We start from the raw sequence: 20,459 nt of genomic DNA on the forward strand, positions 1-20,459 counted from the left end.
ACCTACGCGTTATTAGAAACCCGGGTTTGAAGAGGTTGAAGGGTTTTAGTCTCCGAGATGTAGCAAACAATTCATCATAGGAGAGGGAGAAAGAGAGAGAGAGAAAGAAAAGAACTCAGGTGAGGTGATGCTTGGGTAAGATTTATGTCTCGTCAAGCTGTACATTAAGAATTATATCATCAAGCGAGAGCACACCAGCAGCTCCGCCGCTATCTGCTGAGTAGGCCTATTTGCTCTCCTGCCAGGCTTAAATGGAGTTTTTAGCTTTTAAGAGAAATATCAGGTCTCTGGGAATGTACTATCTCACCCAAACTGAGTTATTTGTGAAACATGAGGCGGCTTGTTGAAAGCAGTTGTGTCACGTGTGTGTGTGTGGATATTCAGTGAGCATGACGTTTTATTTTTTTTGCCAATCACTCATCAGGAATAAAGCCTGAATTAGTTTGGCCCACTTCAGGGTGGGAGTCTTAGTTTGAGTTCTTGTTATTTCCTCTCTCTCTCTCTCTCTCTCTCTCTCTTCTTTGCTCGCAGTCAGTGATTCTTCCGGAAGGATCACAGAGATGTACACAGACGGAATCCAATTCTTCCGTGTCTTGCAGAGGAGTCGGGCTTTGATTCGTCTTTAACTCAGTACAAATGCTCGTCTGGGAATGTGCAGGCTGGGGGCTCCCTCTGAAGTTCTCTCTCTCTCTCTCCCTCTCTCTCTGGGAAATGTGTGTCTGTGTGTGTCTGTGTGTGTTTGTGCGCTATGCTCTGCTCTGTTAGCTGCGATGTTATTGTTGTAAACAGCGTTTAAAGCACAGCTGGCCAAATTGATCAGGGCTTGCGTTGAAGTGAACTTGAGCATCTGAGAGTGGGGCTGCATAAACAGGGCCGCTTGTATCTAAATATGCAAACACTCTCGCAGCAGTCGACACTCAGGGGAACAGACACTGTTACTTCTGATGGGGAAACAGTGAGAAACAGTGAGAAACAGGCCCGAGCCCTAACCTTTCCATGTACACAGAGAGGAAGAGAGAGAGAGGACAGGAACATTTTTACTGATTATGTAAACATTTCTTTTCCTCCCTAGATCATTTTTGGACGACTCCAAGTATTTACTTTTCATTAATTATTGAAAAAAAAAAGAAAAAATGAATAAACAGTAGATAATTTTTGTTTAATGTTTCACACAGGATTCCAATCCTCAGTGCAATTAATGCTAATCACCATGGTCTTCCTGTTTAGCTTGAGTTTGGAGTGTGTTTGTGAGCCGCTGCTGTCTCTCCTCCCTCTTTTTTTCCCCTCTTTGCACTCTCTTCCTCCTCCATCTCTGCTGTTAGTCACTGTGTCTCCTCATGTTATGATTACATCACCCTCTCGCTGTCTGTTGTGTCCATTTAGACCTGAAATTAATCACATCCGACAATCTGGTGGTGCTATTCCCAAAGTTCAAAGTGAGAGAGTGATATATAAATGTATAGAGAGAGAGAGAGGGGGGGGGGTGAAGCATGTTGGAGGTACTTACCATTTGTAGAGTACAGTATATTAATTGCTTATCGGTTTTTGATTTCAGAGTCATTTAGAGTCAATCGAACGCATCATTTTCACAGCTATTGTTCTTTGGGGTTTGTTAATTGTCACCCCACTGGCAGAATTAAAAGCAAATTAAAAGCCTTAACTATTGACTCTATCTGAAGTCACTCTCCACAACAATTTCACAAAACAATGGGGAGGATTAATGAAAATGCAGCTTGATTTCTGTTCTCCAAAGCTTTTGCTATGGGGAACCAATTAACTACCCTTCAGGATGACTTTCACTTCTAACTGCCGGTCTGTTCCACTGCCAGAAACCGGGATTAATTCTCAATTAATCCCTCCACCAGAACAACTCTGCCTTTGTCTGCTGGGGAGGACATGAGCATACAACACCGAGGTTACCCCAAGCCTGTTTTGGTGGAGGAACTCCACCCCTCCTAAGATTGATACACCCTGTAGACTAGCTCTTCTCAAGCTGAAAATAAGAGCCATTAAAAGGGAATGGTTGACAATGATTTTTGTTTTAGGATTTCGAGCTTTATTAGCCATGCATATTAATGAGTCAATTAATTCCATTCGTCCTCGCGAGTGGTCTGTTTGTTTTTGCCTGACCTTTTATCTTAGATGCGTTCACGCTCCGCTTGGTTTAAGCACTTACTCCATACTGTGTTTCCCATAGCCTCATGTCCAAAAAGGGAGTTTTTATGTGTTTAGCACTAAGATTCTCCCCCTCTCTTTTGTTTTCTCCCTCTCTCTCTCTCTCTCTCATCCGTCCTCCCTCCCCCTCTGTCTTTTTCTTGGGCTTTCTCCCTCTGTCAGAATGCCTGCTGGATGTATTCCTCTCTAAATGTGACAGGAAATATGCTATTATAGCATGCAGAATATTTGCCTGATGGGATTTGCAATAAAATTACTACATTTCCTTTCCATTAGGATCTCAAAAAGCCCTCTCTCTAATTTATGATTTCCCTGGCAAAAAAAAAAAAAAAAGACATGTTATATACATAAAGACTAAAGTAGCCCCCAGTCCGCATTTAGCCCGTCCTGCTTTCAAAGTTAGTTGAGAGGACAGGAGAAATAATTGAAAAGTGCAGCTGGCCTGTGTACAATCTTGTAAGGGATGCCTAGAAAATGAGATTAATCAGTGCACAGACATTGTGGGGAAAAGTTTGCAGTGAATGCCTGACAGTCGTGCTCTTTCTCTCATTTCAAATGTTGGCAGGCTAGCAGGCAGCTCCAAGGGAAATGCGCTCCTTTCATACTTGAGTAATTGATGAATTGTATGCAATATGCAAATGAGAATCCATAAATCTTATGAATGACAGCTTAATTTATGTGAGCCTTAATGAATGCAGGATTAGATTTTAATTAAATATCCTCAAAGGCACCCTGACTGGGTAAGTTTTTAAAGCCTTGTTTTGAAGACTTGTTTCATATGCATCGCAGTTCATGAAAAAGAGAGATCAGTGAGAGCGGTTAGATGAAATTTCCTCGCAGTTTGAAGATAAGACCTGTTCTGTTTTGCTAACCAAAGGCACTTGCAATTAATAAATATTGGAGTAAAATCATATCTACTGATCTCATTTAGGCTTTCCTGGAACTGCGTGTTCTCATACATTTGATTAACTGCATTTACTTTAAGCACTATCTGATTTCTAACATTTGGTACAGTATCTTTTTAATTAAGAGAATCATCCATTAGGCATGGAAAAGTCAACCAATTAGGCTTTCCTCATCAGTTCCCGTGATGTAGGAAGTCTGCTTACTCATTATCAGCGTCTGTTGATGTGATACTAAACAATCTCAGGCTCTGTAGTTATGGGACATACAATTATGAAATCAGCTTTTAACATTAATGATGCATGGGAATAATCAGCAATTTATCGTGTTTTAGATCTTTTTTAGATTCTATTTCACAGCTGAGAGGCTTCAAATGGCTCTAACTGAATGTGATTACAGGACTAAGCTCTTTGTAGCTACTGTAACTGTGGTTCCCCCCCTCCCTCCTCCTGAACGGCTGGCTGCGTGTTTCATGACACAGGCTTGAGGACGGGGGGGGAGAGAGCGTGACTGTCCCTCTGCACCATCAGACAGTGCAGTGGTCTCACCCAGCGTGGTTCTAATCAGGTCTGAGCCCAGACAAAGGCACCAGGAAGGCACCCACTCTCCCCAACTACCACTGATCTCAACCCTGCACATTAGTCCGCACAGGGATCAGAGCACAGACAGCACTTTAAAAGGGGTTTTAGTGGGATTGATGCTAACTCTCTCCCGCCTTTGATTTCACACCATTTGATCTGTGATATATTGTTCCGTAACAAAGGTTCACAGTTTGCAGGCGGATGCAGCTGTTCCTAACCCTAATAAATAAAAGTGTGTGTGTTTCCCCCCCCCCCCTCCTCCTCCACCTCCTCCACCTCCTCGCACTCACAAACTCGCTGTAATCCAGCTATCTAGATCAGATAAGCACGATGTGGCTACCTGTGCGAGGCGGTGTTTGACAGGTGCAAGGGGAAGCTGATTGAGATAATCCAAGAATAGGTTCAATGCAAATACAGATACAAGATGAGGGTAAGGATAGATGGATGCATGAAAAAGATGGATGAGTGAATGCATTCCCATGTATCACACTGTGACTCTGAGATTATGATCATCACAACGAATAGACTGCCAAGGTCAGCAGGAAATATAAATCATCTTTTTTTTTTTCCTCCATTTTTTTGGTTGAAGGCAACATATATTCCTGTCATTTAAACAGGTTACACTTGTTATGATGCTCATTATTATTTACTTGTACATGTGATTGCAGTCATGATCTAATATTTAGATTTATTTACCTTTTATTTATTTTAATGCTCCTCAAGTCCAACGTGACACAATGCAGACACACGTTTAAGATGTTTTTGTTGCTTATGATCCTAAAATCCAACATTTGTATTTTTCTATTTCATCCAGCGTTTAGTGTGTGGTGATTTCTGCCCTCTTCCTGATAATGGAGCACAGCATGTGGTGCTTCAAGTGCCAACAACAAAACAAACAATAGAAACACAAGAAATCCTGACCCTGTTAATTGTAGAAAATCTGCTTAATTGATGTTGTGTTGAACTGTCCCTTTAATATTCTTGAAAGTTTCTTTTACATGGAAGAAATGAACCCTCTGGAGAGCTATGGATAATTATTAAAATACTTATTGGCTTCTTATCTTTCAGTTTTGCCTGGGCAGCGATGTTATCTGTGCTTCTGTGTTTGCTAACATTCCTCTTCTATCTGCTGCAGCAGATCTTAAAGCAACTGATTAAGTTTGGGGAGCCAGACAGCTGAGACCACATACTAACCAGCTGATAATTAATTAGACATATATGTAATCATCACAAATCCACAGTGAGGGAAGAGTATTTGTTCTTTTTTTTTAGTTTCACTTAGTATTTTGAAGGAAAATAACTCATTTGTAGAATTAAAGTTTCATTTTTTTTCCTCTCTCTCTCTCTCTGTTATCTTACCTGTGGGGATTTTTAAATTGGCAGTAATACACCACAGACATGTTATCCCCGTCTTTCAACAAACATAGTTAACCTCTCAGGGGAGAGGAGCGCATATTTTTAAACCGTTTGATTGAAGTAAAAAACAAAAAAAAACTATAAGCTCAGCATATTCAGGCCCCTGATGGTCTGGGGGCCTGAGTTTCTGCCTGACCTGGCACTTAAAAGGTAAGGAGCTGCTTTGTTTTATCAATAAGACCTTGTTTTCATGGCTGGTCACCACCCCAGCAAACCAATCAATGGGGCATGCTCTGCTATCGCTGTGAGAGAAATGAAAAATAAACCCCAGATAATCCTTCAGTTAAAAGGTTACTCAGGGCGATAAAAGCTATTTTGTTAATTTATTTACTCTCTGCGCTGGAGAGATAAAGAAAAGGAACAATTAGGGAATTCTAGGTGAGAGATTTTAAAAGGGCAATGACATTGGGTTAATATTTTATAAGGCCTGATTGGCAGAGACCTGGAGAGGCCTTTTGTTTACACAAGCCCCAGACGAATGATTCACTCGCTTGTTTTGGCCGACTGGGCGGAAATGGAATAAATATCTTCATCCTTACCTTTTAGAAACGTCAAACAAAAGACTGAGATAAAAGGTTAATGGCTCAATCACAACCACCAGGAAACAATATTATGCTCTTTCTCTGCAAACTATCGACATAATCAGGTTGAATTCCTGCAGATATCCGACCGTGGGAGGAGCGGATGATTTTTGTGTGTAACTAAATCCACTGAGGGGAGTGCGCTCACTTGGGCTAAACATTACATTTGTGGTTTCAATTGATTTATAACAGATCATAATCACTGCATTAACAGCGTTCTGGGTAATAAGATCTCCGTCACTGCTTCCGTTGTCAGAAAAGCGCCCGATAGCGAGATGTCAGTATTTTTGCCATGAGATCAAAACCCACCCTTGATATCTGATGCGATATTATACCTCTGATTATACCTATCACCTCGTGTTGGCTTCCTGTAAACGGGGTGAGAACGCGAATTTAATTATTGTGCTTTTATTGCATTGTAGTGCTGAAATTGGACTCGTGTGGAGTGTATTGTTGGGCCCTGTGTAATCTGATTGCCTGCGCAGCAGCGTAGTGTGTTGGATAGTATCAGGTTCCAGCCGACTCTGCTGGGTCAACACACGGCCGGGCCATTAAAGGAAGTCTGGTTCAGGGAAAGTTCACCACTATTTTCTTTTCACCATGGCAGCAAAACAAAAAAAAAAAGAGAGAATAGATGTGTAACATATTTGTGGCCCCCAGCCCAGAGCTGGTGGGGCCTATTTTGTTTCCTTAATTGAAGCCAGAGATATGAGGGCCCTGAATATCTTTAGTATAAATATAAATAAAGCCTGGAATAAAATTCTTTCATGATTGACCTCCAGTACAGAAATAATATTGACCAAACAAGTCCAATTTAAAGCCCGGTGATTGTTATTTTCTCTAAGTAAAGAAGAGAAAATAAAAAGAAAGATCAGGAAAAACCAACAGCAGATAAGAAATGCACCAACATTCCAATCATAAATCCAGTTGTGCTATCTTTTTCTGCAATAATGGCCTAGTTTGGAGTGGTTTCTGTGCCAGGCTATTTAGGGAATCAGCATCTGCTGCTTGATAAATAGCCTGGCTCTTTTGTTTGAGGCCAGGTTGAGTTCCTCTCTGGACCCGGCTTATTAGCCTGGATGGCTCTGACCACCACAGATCTGTTTGGATGTGAGTGTGCGTGCCTCAGCTGCGCTGTTTCAAGGCGCTAAATTACACATTGTTTAAAGCCAATCACACAAGGCTGAAAGTCCATTCAGTATACATTCATATGGTTTGACTGTGTATGGTTTATATGTGCGAGGACGTCGGGACAAAAGAAATCTTTGCTCTTCAGCAGGATTACAATGAGGTTAACACAACCAAGACACATTACTGTAACACATTACATGGTGTGATTACAAAAATGAAGCAAAATGGAGAGCCCATGTGTGAAAATTATGTGTATCACTGCATGAGATTGTGTGTAATGACCTGAAGCAAAAATCACAGTGATCTGCTGATTGATCGAGTCAATATGGCTGCCATCTACTTTATTTAAACTACTAGTTCTTCAGAAGATGTTTTACTATAAATAAAAGTTAATATTTAGTCATTTTGTTCATAAATTAAACACAAGTAACATCTTTTTTTTTTCAATCTATGACATCATGTGCTACATGATTATGACGCAAGTTTACATGTTTGTTGCAGACGTGCTTTTTGGACCTCAGAGGTTTAAATTTATTAAATTTTAAATTAAATTTATCTGAAATTCAATACTTTTTCCTTCTCTGTGATGTAGCTCATTGGAACGCTAATTTCTGGTGTTATCTGCTTTAGTAGTAGGTCTGTAGCATTTTATTCCACCTATGCCAGACATGCTAACTCTCATAGCTAGTTCAAATGTTCATTAGCATTACCTTGAATTTGGCAAGTGATGGGTGGTGCTCATATTCCAAGTATTGTCCTCTCTAGCAGCGGTTTGCTGTTCTCAGGCATTCAGGTGCATGTTAACACAGGTTCTAAAGAAGTCCATCATTACATAGTGATAAAGATTAGAACATTCAAGACCGTTGCCTGTCTTCCCAAGAGCTGACGTTCCAGCACATTCACCAATCAGTCGATGTATTCTGACATTTTATGGACTGACTGTCCCAAACGTCTGTTCTTTGCCTCATTGTTGCAGCTTTAGAGCAGACAATGGGGATACAGATGATAACTTTGTGTGTTTGTCGATACCAAAAAAAGCTCAAAGAAATTATAATTCCAGTTTGGTCTGGGAGAACTTGCCTGTCCAGACCACATGGTCACCTGGTGCCTTCATCAGACTTTACAAATGGAAAATGGGTGTCCACATACTTTTGCCCGTATAGTGTATGTTCTGATACCATAGAAGACTGTAAGAGGAAAAACAGTCAATTGATAACAAGCCATTTCTGCTAATGTAGAGCCCTCCTCAGCCATAAGGAAAGGAGACAGTAAGAGGCTTTCCTGTTGCTCGGAGGCTCCTCAGTTCAAAGCTCCGTTTCAGTTCGCGTATTGCTTTCATGGCTGGCTACTGTTATTTGTGTGCAGAGAGTAGGTGAAACGCTATCCTTTTAAACACACGGACAGATCCTTCTGCAGCCTATCTAAACATTACCTTTACTTAACTGGGCCTTTGTACTTGGGTTCACATCCTTTGACATGATCTAAGGTTGATGTGACATTTTTTTGTCCATTTGAGGGCCTTTTTGCTTTTAGTATTGTTAGTAAAAAGCCTTTTACCCATCACATACCCTCTATTGAGGTCTTTCATAAATAATTCAGCCAGAGTACAAGTGAAAGTGATGACAGCAAAACTGTCTGCGATCTCTCCCTCTCAAAAGATCAAAGAGGTGCTTCTATAGAAATAGGAATTACGTTTCCAGACGTTCGTAGGTTGAGCGGGCACTCGTTTCTCTTTCTGCCCCTCTTTCCCCCTCTCCCTTTCTCTCTCTCTCTCTCTCTCTCACTCGTTGCCCTTCCTTCACTTTCTGTTATTTGCTTTCCCTCTTGATACTTCTTCCTATCACTTGTGTTTCCCCTCTGAGGAGAGACACAGTTGGGTGAAGGTCTTGTTTTTAGTCCTAAAACCTCCAGAGCCGCTACTGTATATGAGCGCGTCAGCACATTCAGACAGATAGAGTGAGTGCACTCTATTAGCAAGACTGTGAGGTAAATAAACCTCACAAGACATGGATGAATAAATTCAGCTATTGAGGCTGTGTGTGGCGTCGGAGCTAAAACACTGCATTACTCTGTAGATGCTGCCTTTGGGACATGTAGTGAAATGTACTGTAACACTAACAGCCTCGTGTACTGTAGTGGATGAACACATCCAGAATGAGACGTTATTGTTAAATGAGAAGGGTTTGAAGGGTTTGAATGAGTTTGAAAGGGTTTTAAGTGTGGACCGTTTTCACCATTACGAACACAACAGGGGATGTCAAATTCTAAAGACAGTGACCAGTGTTAGGTGAGTCCATGTACTGTTTCATGTTAGAATCAGGGTTAATCTGTCAACTACTGAAACAATTAATCCTAATCCAATCATCAGATTACAAACTGCACAATCAGTCAATGACTCATATGTATGTATCTGTGTTTAAATTGAGCTTGGGTTCACCACTGCATGTTTACTGTGTCAGTGTTCCTGCTGTAGATTCATGTTATGATTCATGTTAATCAGACATTAATGGATGGACCTGTGTTAGCAGACAGCACTAGTTAGCTAACTGAGCCAGAGCACCGGCATCATGACTGAGGCTCATTATAGAAACACAGCTGGCAGCGTGACACCATCTCCATGCAGACTCTGACCTCTCATCAGTCCAGCACTGTGTTCATCACATGGAACAAAGAACTACAGACACTGTAGAAATGTAGTGGAGGAGAAAGTACAGGTAACAGCTGCAACATGGAATGGAGTAAAAGTATAAAGTATGCACTATTATTTTTACTTAAGTAAAGTATAAATACATAAAAATGGACTTAAGTACAGTAACAAAGTACAAATACTTAGTTACTTTTCACCACTGGCACCTTTATTGAGTGATTTTGATCATAGTAATGTGTCATACAACCTGAAAAAATGTGAATTTTATAAGAGAGTATGTTCAGTATGTTTCTTTCATATTTAGAACATGCTTCAAAGATGTATTTAACTCAGTCCTTATTAGAAAGAACCTGGTATCCTGCTCCAGCTTGAAATGGACTATTGTACGTGAAATAATGTATGAAGCCAATATGTCACCTGTGTCAAGTCACCATAATTCATCTTCAGCTGAGACATCCAGCTCCTTGACATAAAGAATATACCGCTACACAATTTTGGCCCATTACATGCTCATTGTGTGTTTGTGTGTGTATGTTTTTCACCCTGTAGGCTTTTCTTTGTAACTATAAGCCAGCAAAGTAGGTATTGATTGAAACTCGAAGCTGTATTAATAAGTGAATGAGTAAGATGTGTGGAAAGTCAGGGGTGTATCTGTGCTTTGAAGGCCTTTTTCTCTCCTCCACAGTGAGGTGGCACAGTCATTTATCACGGCTGGATCTGTGCCCCTCGTTTGGTGTAATAAAACTCCCCCATCAGAACCGTCCAACAGGTCTGAATCACTCTGTCACACCACCTTCCAGCTAAGGCACGCATTAAATCAAGCAAGCAGAACATTTCCTAAGGCAGCCATTGCCTTTTAATTTCCTGAAGAACCTTAAAATATCATTCATTACCAGAACTACACATATTTGGTTTTTAAAAGTCTCATAAATCAATAGTGGCCTGACTGCAATAATTATAACAAGTTAACATGTAATTTCCAGGCCGAGGGCCGCGCGCTGGATTTTAGCATATGCAAACGAGGCAATTCAAATAGTGTGGGGATATTAATACGGAGGAACAGGTAACGAGGTACAGGTTATGAATTATGCATCAAAAAGTGGTTGATCTTCAATAAAGGAAATGAATTCAGCGTGTAATCTAATTAGTTATGGAAGTCTATTATGTTGAGCTGCAGAAAGCAACTGTCCTTGAAAAGAAATTTATTTACAGTACATGTTAGCTGTTTGGAATGGAATTGCATTCTGGAGTGCTCCAAATGTTAACACTCCCCCGCCGCCACCACCACCACCACCCACACAAGCCCTCCCCCTCCACCCTCCCTCCCCCTTCCTCCCGCTGCCAGTCACCTCCTCGGCTCTCACCCGCGATCTTCTCCTGATTTTTTTTTTTTTTTTGCCCCATGTTTCAGCTCCAGACCCGGCCGGCCTCCGAAGAGAACCCAGAGCGTGACATCATCAGAGAACCCCCACATCATGCCCCACTCTGTCCCTGGCCTGATGTCCCCCGGCATGATGCCGCCCACAGGTACGGTTTTTGGTTGTATCACGCTGTTGCTAAGGCACCACCGCCTGTGTCTCTTCTGTCTCTCTCTCTCTCTTTCTTTTTTTTTCTTTCTGTCACACACACACACATACACACACTCAAACACACACACTCAGACACACACAACCTCCCTAGCCTCCCCGCAGCTTGTCCTCGAAATGGCAACCAGTCCAAAGTGACACATGCACCCAACCACCAGACACCAGCCGCTCACTCGTTTATACCAAAAACAGATCCTCTGCTCAACCCCCGGAAACCAAGAAGGGGAGAATAAATTGGAGTGGAGATCTTTTCTCTCAGATTATTCCAGTAGATGTTGCATTTTGCCTTGAGTGCATTCTAATTAGTGCGATTAAATCCACTCCACTGGTATATGTACATAGGCAGTGGTGATGCTAAAGCAAGCTTATCGCCACAAGAATCAACAACAACCGTTTGTGCCCTAACTTAGCCCTGGGCCAAGTCTTATTGCAACTAATGCTTTTGTTCTATTTGTGGCTGGCTTCATTGTGACTGCTTTGATGTCAGTGGCTGTAAGTGCTTTGATTTGCATATTTTGCTCTCCTTCTTGATATGTCCTTAATGATACTGTACTGTGGAGCGCAGCTCGTTGAATGCTCATGTGGAGTACAGTACACATTGTATTTAAACAACTGTGGTACACCACAAAGAGATAACACACAGCACATTTCTCTGTGGTGATCTCTCTGTAATTATCTCATTTTTCAGCACACAACTGTAAAAACTCTCTCTTTCTGTCTTTCTCACAGCATGTATGAGCACTTTGAAATTCTATATTAACACACACACAGGTCCATCCATGTGATTCAGTACAATGGAGACTCTCAGGCATGTGCTTTGAACTCTGGGAATAGGGTGAGGTCACTGGCTATCTGTGCTGCAGTATATAGAAGGCGAAACTTAAAGGCCGGAGTGAACACAGACGGAGGACAATGATGAGAAAGACCCGTGTTATTTAGTGGAACATAAAGCAACAGAAAAGCCTTTTGATATCATCCCCTTTAAGCCCAGAGGGACTCTATGATCTTGACATTTAGTCAGGGTATTCAGGGGGCAGAGATAAAGTAATTGAGGTTTTTGGTCTTCTCATAACTGCCTTAAGCTTCCAAACTCTGGTCAGACCGAACTTTTACACCAGTTCCTGTCGTAATTAAACCATTTATTGTTTTGAAGATAGTATAGAGCATTAAACGTCAGGGAAGTTAGCGATTTTGACAGATTAGTAATTAAGTATAATTGACCACACATAAGTTAGTGTCTAAGTAGGCGACTAATTGATCTCCCTGTCATGTCCAAATGTTCTGATTGATGATAAAAAACGACGCTGAGAAACCGTCTTAAACAGCTACACTGTCGTGTCATGTCATATTAGTTCATTTTTCAGATGAGTTAGCGCCTGCACACGCAGATGGAATATGGGCCGACGGCCTTTCCCAAGGCTTCACCAATCCTTCCAGACTCCACGGAAAAGCCACTGTGCTGCATCTAATCATAGGGACAACAGAGAAAGAGCAGAAGTTACTGCAGGAGAGGGAGCATCGTATGTCTCTTCTCATGTTACAGTAGAGACATGACATGATACTGATGCTTCTTTCATACCCACTTACCAAAATATTAACTATATGTAGGTGTACAGCACCTGCAGGTTTCCTGTCAGCATATTAGGAGTTTAGGCTCCACCTAATTTGTGGGTAATCTGGAGAAAATGAGTAAAGAAGTACAGCCAAGCCAACAAGTCAGATAATGATGCCAGACGGTTTAACATGGGAGTCTATGGGGATGGACCAAGTGGCAACGTCCAGGGCTCCAACACAGATGTGTCACAAACCTGCAGTTCCCCCCTGCTGCCACTAGGGCTGGGTATAGTAAATTAATCCCCATAGACTTTCATGTTAAAACTTTACAGCAGAAATAAACATGTTTACAGTCTGGAACAAAAACAGTTTTGATGTCTATTAATCCATTTTTGTATAATTTATTACTTTCAAATTTCCCATAATTCTGGATGTGGTCTCCTTGGCTGTTTCCACGACTGAAACCAGCATTGAAGCCATCCACGTGGATGCTAAATGACTATCCAGGCGACCATTACAGCTATCGTTATATGCTGATTACTAGAATAGAACTTTATTTATCAAACCTTTTGTAGGCATATGCTCCAATACTATCCACAGTGACTACAGTAAACGCTGTGGAAAGACATCTTCTTCACACTCAACAGGACCAGAGAGGGGATGTGAAACACATTGTTAACATATGTATCTTTGCCCTTGACACCAGTTCCATTTAGAAAAGGACATCTTAATATGCTTAGTTTTCCACTTAAGGAGATATCCTCATATGTGTGTGAAAGCACATGTGTGTGTGAAGTGTTTGAATGTGTGCGCCCTGAGGTAGAAGGGGGGCGGTGGCGGGGGTGGTGGTGGTGGTGGTGGTGGGGGGGGGAGTTGCTACTCTGGAGCCTTTCCAGTTGCTGATGCATTACAGGCAGATTGGCCCCCAAATCGGATTATTTGCTGTGGACTGACACCACACTGAGATGACATCTCCTTTAAAGTGGAGCGGGGGGGCGCCTCCACTCACACTCACACTCTGGCCACTACTTAAGCAGCAGCTTCAATATAATTCATTTATGTCCTGGATATGGCTTCAACCTTCTGAATAACGCAAGAGTACTGCATTTACCATTAGAGAAATGAATGTCACCTACATGTTACCGGGGCGCATCCTGTACTTTACTGATAAAAACAATATTTCCTAATGCTGTCTGGCTTTGCTGTACTGTACGAGCATGTGTGAAAGCTGCCTCCTCCTATACAGCTATTGTAAGTGGAGACACATTGCAATATTTATACCCTTTAAATGCACAATTAGCATGTCATCCTCTGCGTCAGAGTTGATCATCTAATCCGGTGCCACTTCAAGCTGCTATATACATATACACACACACATATATATATGCAGCAGGTAATTCAGTGTCAGTTCTTTGTGCCTGTGCCCCTTGTCTTTCAGTCCACTGCTTGTCATAAGGTTAGCGTGCTCCATAATTGAAACTAAATTCGTCATGATGTGGACGGCACAGATCAAGTGGTTTAGTGTACCTACGAGTCGCGCTTTTTCCATCCCCAGTTTGTCATTGCTGTGCTGCCAGCAGTCCATGCATAAAATTAGGCGGCCATGCTCATTGACATGGAGTGTCTCCTCCCTGTTTACCCTGCTTCCTTGATAAATAAAGTGTGTTTTCATTGTTGCCCGTGGTGCAGTCCCTGACAGAGAACAGAACAGAAACCCAGCAGATAAGCTGTGGTTAATTTTTTTTGTTGTTGTGGTTGTAATCACTGCTAGAGAAAGTCGTAAAAGTCAGTCTTTTGTGTACTGATGTGAAGTTAATCTGATTTTAATTTAATTATACGAGTTAGTTGCGGAGGGCACAGGCATTGGGGTGTTTGTTGTAAGAATGTTCTGACATTGGCGCAGGTATGGGGCAGCTAGCATGTTAATTAATGATGAAGATCCTGACAATATGCAGAGGCATGACAGCGTTAAGCCAGTCGGCTGCTGCTTCCTTTGCATATTAATAGATCCTTCATTATTATTTAATATGACAGCTGCTCCAAGGGCTACCATCAGACCTTGTCTCTGTTATTTGCTGTTTTGTGCTCCCCATGTGACAGTGCCATGCTATTCTCTATTTGTTTAAAAAATGCTCCCCTTTCCTCTTCTCTTACTTGGTGTGAGTCTCTACATGCGAGCGGGATGCGCTGTTTGTTTTGTGCTCAGGAGGATTCTTGACTTGCCTGCATGTCTATATGAGGAAAAGTGTCTGAATCTAAAGGTGACTTTGAAAGAATATATGAGGCTGGATTGTTTTGTTTGCATAGTAATGAATGCAGATTAGCACAGAGTGGGATTGGTCTTGTTGACGTTTAGACTTCTAGTGGCTTAATAGACTTGTTGTTGAGGCACCCAACAGCTCCCTGGCTTCCTTATTACAGCCATTGTATTGAGGTGTGTGTGTGTTATGTGGATATGACAATTGATCTGGTGGAATGAAACAATTATCAGAACAAAGATTTCGATTTATGGAGTGTGTCACTTAGTCAAACGCGGCATGGAGGTTGCAGCGGAATGATAAATGAAAAATGGAAAAGTGATCATTCCACAGTGGTACGAATCAATTGTTTAGCCTTTATTTACTCACTACACATTTGATCCGAACCCATCACTTTTTTTTTTTTTACGTGGATTTATTTCCTCTTTTTTTTTCTTTCTACAGTTTAATCCTAAAGCAAAATAAATGGCGAGGACCGACGGGCTGCAGTGCAATAAACCATAGTGTTCTTACAAGTTAAGAGAGCCTCCACTGCAGCACTCCTTTGAGCGGCACCTGATTTGTGGGGGGAATTTATCACACAAACAACCCAGAGGTGATTTCAATATTTACTCGGCAGTCTGTTCTGCATACGTCTCATTTGGAAAACAGTTGACTCTTGCCCATTATACACAAATGAAGGCTGACCTTCAGACTGGGCAGAGGCCACATTCATTATGTGTAGAAGTATCACCTTCTTATGAGGCAATGGCTCTTTTTTTTTTTTTCCTCTCTTCCTCCTCCTGCTCTGCCTATGCATATGGAACAGTAGCCAGGGCCCATTGCAAACGAGAGGGCCCTGGCTGACATGATGTATACTGTACGTCAATATGGTACTGATGTATTTTAAGATGCAAACAAGGCTTTAAATTATATGCACCTCCATGTCAGTGGCTCGGAGTGACTCTCGCCATCTGCCTATCAGCTGGGGATGAGAGGAGAGGGTGTCCAGGCCGGCATGCTCGTGCTTGTGTGCATGTTTATCAGTGTGTGTGTGTTTGTGTCTGGTGTGCGCTTGCATGTATCTATTAGAGCCACATGTTTGATTTCTTCCTCTCCTTGTACTCATGTCTCCCCCTCAAATGCGTGGCTAATAGCCGCTTTGAGTCCCATCACAGAGACGTGACAGCTTAGCGGTGATAAACGCAGACGTTGCTTTGTTCTGCGTCAAACGTAAGGTAAACCTGCATATCAAGTACAAGCAGCCCCTGTAAAAGGCCAGGTGATTCACTGTATTGTGGATATGAGTGATTCCACAATAATAGGTATCTTTTTCTTGCCATGCCTCTTTGATTTTTGTTGCTGGGGCTTGGCAGGAAGAGTCGTGGGTCTCTCCTGAGACCCACCAGGCCTAGAGGAGCTTTAGCACTATCTGTCCCTGCTGTTTGAGACCAGCCTCATGAATAAAGATTTCAGTCACGTTCAATACACCAGAACCCTGGAACTACCACAATGACAAACCAGTGCTTTATGATCTCTGCAGTGTGCTCAGCATATGCATGTCTATAATCTCAGACTCACTATATCAATCATATCATTCTGATGGAGGTGGACAACCATGTCAGATACTGCAGAACATTTGGAGATTGCAGTAGGAATGTGAATGATTATTTAAAATGTGATGTCAATAGTCATTTGGTCTATTCGGGAAAAAAAAAAATAAAAAAAAAAATAGTGGCAGCCGCAGGCCTGAGGAGAATCCATGTAAAATTCTCAAAGCTATTTGGCATCTTGTCAGAGATTTCTAGGTGATATGCATACAAAATAATGCATTATAATTCCTACCTTGTGATATTAAAGCTACCGTAAAACAGTGTTTGTGCAGCCTGAATTGAATTTAATGCAGAATTTCCCACCTCTGCACATGGCAGAGGTGGGAAATTCTTCCTTTTTATGATTAATTCCTTAGTTAATTTTCACCCATTGTCCTCTAAGCACTCAAACTCGAATCTTTAGTACATTGTTTGCAGTTTTCTATTGTGCTTCCTGACTTGCCTTGACACCTTGAAGAGTCCTCTTATGCAACCATACAGCTTATTTCTCTTAAGAATATTTGAATACCAGTGAAGAAGGTTTATTCAGGTCGATTAGATCTAATGAATACATCTGAAAGTATCATTGAAATGCTCTCAGTCTGTATTTATTCCTGTGTTGAGCCTGTCTCACTTGCTGCGTTACTTGTTCTTCCCTGCACATGTCACACTGTATTACTCCGCCTCTACTAAACATGCCTGTACGTTGTGTATTATAAGCTGTACACACAAAATGCTTGCATCATGCAGTATTATCTTGACTGCATCTGCTCCCATCAAGACACAAATACATCAATATGGTGGCGCGTCTGATACATTCATAAAAATCATAGGCTGCCACACGCACAGGAGTCCATCTCATCAGCATGATAACCTGCTGTGAAGATATCCCCTGTCAGAAGATGAAAAACCAAGTCATGATCTCACAGGAGCTTTATTCCCCATCCTGTGTAAAATTATTCATTGTTTTATTATTTCAAAAAATCCTCCTTTTTTGTTTTTTTCTTTATTTATTTGGCGAGGCAGATTTGTGAAAGGTTTCGCAGGTGCAGTGGCTCAGCCCCAGCAGACATGTAGCAGTCTGTAAGCGCTCTGTCTCCCCTGCCTCCTCTCTCCAGGCCTGACAGCAGCGGCGGCAGCAGCTGCCAACGCAGCCATCGCAGAGGCCATGAAGGTCAAGAAGATCAAGCTGGAGGCGATGAGCAGCTACCACAGCAACGCCAACCACCACGGGGCCGACGGAGAGAATGGAGACCTCAGCTCCAGTGTCGGTGAGCTCGACCTTCACGTGCGATTTTATTCATAAAACATACATGTACAGTGCGTCAAGCCACCTCTTTGTCAAAACACATTTCAGAAGGCGAAAAAAAACTCGTCAGACAACTGAGTCTTAATCAATTAAAATCAAGTTTTGCTAAGAATTCGGTGAGGAGACTGAAGAAGTTTGTGCACCAGAAAAATTCAAAGTCCACAAATGTTGACTGTTAATTTTCAGCCTTCTAATGGATGATAAAGTCGTAGCCTCATGTTGCAATGATCAATGGGTGCGGCAGGCACCGTATTTTTCAGACTTCGGAAGTCACGCTTTTTTTTCATCCTTTGGCTGGGTATTCGACTTATACTCATGTGCGACGTATATATTAAAGATTTCTATATATATTTCTATATTTTTAATGTTACATAAAACTATTGAGTTCATTTTTATGCTTCATGTAGCTGAATAGCCATCGATGTGTTATGTTAGCATAATGCTAATGCCGTGACGTATGGTATGGTTAGAATACCATACACCTTATGTGCGACTTATGTGTTACCTTATGTGCGATCTGTCGATCTAGCGATCTATCTAACAACAGATAACCTGAGGCCCTTTGCTGCATGGTGCCCCCTACAAATGTTTTAAAAACACAAAACTCAGGTTAACTTTTCTCTGGACTGACCTGCTGGAGATCACTGCAATATATCATACTCCATACTTGCAAAAATAATCATGTGAAATTTGCATGTAGGCTAAAAAGGGTGTGTTTCACACTTACCTGAATCCTGACACACATATACAGGACCAGAACTGTAAAACACTGTACTGCACGGAGCAATAGTTGGTCCTACACATACAGCTTGCTTTAAACCAAAGATTTGCATGCACTCTGTCCGCTTTACTGCTGTTGTCTTAGTGTTTATACTATTGATTTTGCTTCGTTTGTATGCACTGGGAATATCCACCTTGTAAGTCTTGTTTTCTCCCGAAAGGGGGGGAAAAAAAGTCTTAATAGCTAAGTAAAAAGTGTGAACACAGTTTCCCAAAGCTATCAGCTTTTAACAAGCTCTAATTGAATTGCTGTGAGAGCACTGGTTTTTCACTATGTGCCATTTCAATTAATTATTAGCCCTAAAATGCTGAAGGATTTTTGTAATATCACACGAAACCACTTAGTGTATTAAAGGGAATGATAATGTGCAGTATGTTAGTGCGGATTCATGGGCCCATTCCAAATTATAAACCAAATGTAATCCCTGTAGCTTTACTTGCTAAATTGAGGTTTTGATTCACTTACTGTAATAAATGGCTCAGACTCCTGAATGCAGTAATACTTGACACCGCGGAGCTTGTGTGTGGTGCGGAGATGAAAACAGGATGTGTTTCTAAGCAGATTTAACAATGCAAAATGCATAAAGTGTGTGAGGTCATCACTCCGAGAGAATGGAGTGTGTAAAAAAAGAGAATACGAGCCTGCGAGGTCACGGAAATAAAGATAAATGCGAGTACCAACAGCAAGGCTGTGGCAATGGAGCTAATAAGAAACTGTTTTATCTTTTTACAATTTAAATTGTAACCTTGAGCCCACAGCCAGCCACACGGGCTCCCGCTAGAATCATAATTCTGGCAAGGGGGAGCAGTTTCTTCTAGGTGTGGGTGCACGGGCCACAGCATTAGCTCTCTGAGTGAAATATATGGCAGCGACGCCTCTCGGCCCCATCCACAATCAATTGGATTCTTTTCCTTTAATATTTACTCGCAGCGATGAGATGCTCGTCTGCATGGTGATGAACAGTCTGCCACTGGCGTTTGAAGGTGACCTGTCAGTGAGTATGGACAAATCTCTCGCTCGCAGAAATGTAGAAAATAAATCATTAGGGGCAGGCAGTCAGACAGGGGCCTCTCTCTCTCTCTCTCCCTCACTCTGCTCGGATTTAAATCAGCTCAGATTTATGATTTGAATTAATGCTTCGTTTGGTCAAAGGAATGGTCGCGGAGACAAATGATGTTTGGTACTGAAACCATCCTAATATTGATTACTGGGTGTCGCAGCAATCTCTTGTTTATATCAACCACTCTCCTGTGACAGGGTGGCCAGCAGGAGTCATCCTGATAATACGCTGGAGATATATGGCCCCCGCTCTGCACTGTGGAGTCACAGCTAGATGCACAATGTGCTCTTCATCCAGCCTCAGACTCACATGCACACAAAAAAAAACAACAAAATAAGAAGAACGGACTTATTAAGAACGGTTAAACGTTTACAAAAAGTGCCTCTGATTCATTTTGTGTGTGTGAATGCCTAATATGTCCCGCTCACAAGCCTTGTTATCCAACAGCAATCCAAACATATAAATCACTTGTCTGATAAAGCATGGAGTGAGTGGGCAGCGTTGGGATTGTTGTTCTGACTATAGGGGAATGACTTCATGCTGTTCTTTCGCTCAGACCACAGCTGCTCCAAAGGAAATGGCGTTTTATAATCATCCAGCTTAAACTAAGACCCGCTCAAACGGACGTGTTTACTTACGCAAATTATGTTACCAAGCACGATAGGAATTGATATGATAATGAGCCAGCTTCTGATAATACCACTAAGGAGGACACAGATCCATTTAATGAGAAAGAGCTACTACATAAAAAAAAAAAACCTCCCTCCTCGGGGCTAAAATACAGGTGCCTCATCTCAGTGTTTGTCTGAAGCAGATCTTGTATTGTGAGGCGCTTAAAGCAAAACACCGCAGCAGAGCCAGCCAGTGAAGGACACTCTGTGCTGTTTGTAGAGTTGGATTGCCCGC

At 41.8% G+C, this 20,459-nt stretch overlaps 1 protein-coding gene across 3 annotated transcripts in view; it reads left to right on the forward strand.

Annotated features, from left to right (window-relative positions):
- dachd (dachshund d) overlaps positions 1-20,459 on the forward strand; it is a 108,486-nt gene that overhangs the window by 55,548 nt on the left and 32,479 nt on the right. For 2 of the 3 annotated variants that reach the window (XM_028394312.1, XM_028394311.1), the window contains exons 4-5: positions 10,846-10,961; positions 17,522-17,674. In XM_028394312.1, the coding sequence (XP_028250113.1) occupies positions 10,846-10,961; positions 17,522-17,674 (269 nt within the window). The remainder of the gene's footprint in view (positions 1-10,845; positions 10,962-17,521; positions 17,675-20,459) is intronic. The other variant, XM_028394314.1, reaches the window with a different exon arrangement.

This window comes from Parambassis ranga, chromosome 21, assembly GCF_900634625.1.
Source record: "Parambassis ranga chromosome 21, fParRan2.1, whole genome shotgun sequence".
Classification (NCBI taxonomy): domain Eukaryota; kingdom Metazoa; phylum Chordata; class Actinopteri; family Ambassidae; genus Parambassis; species Parambassis ranga.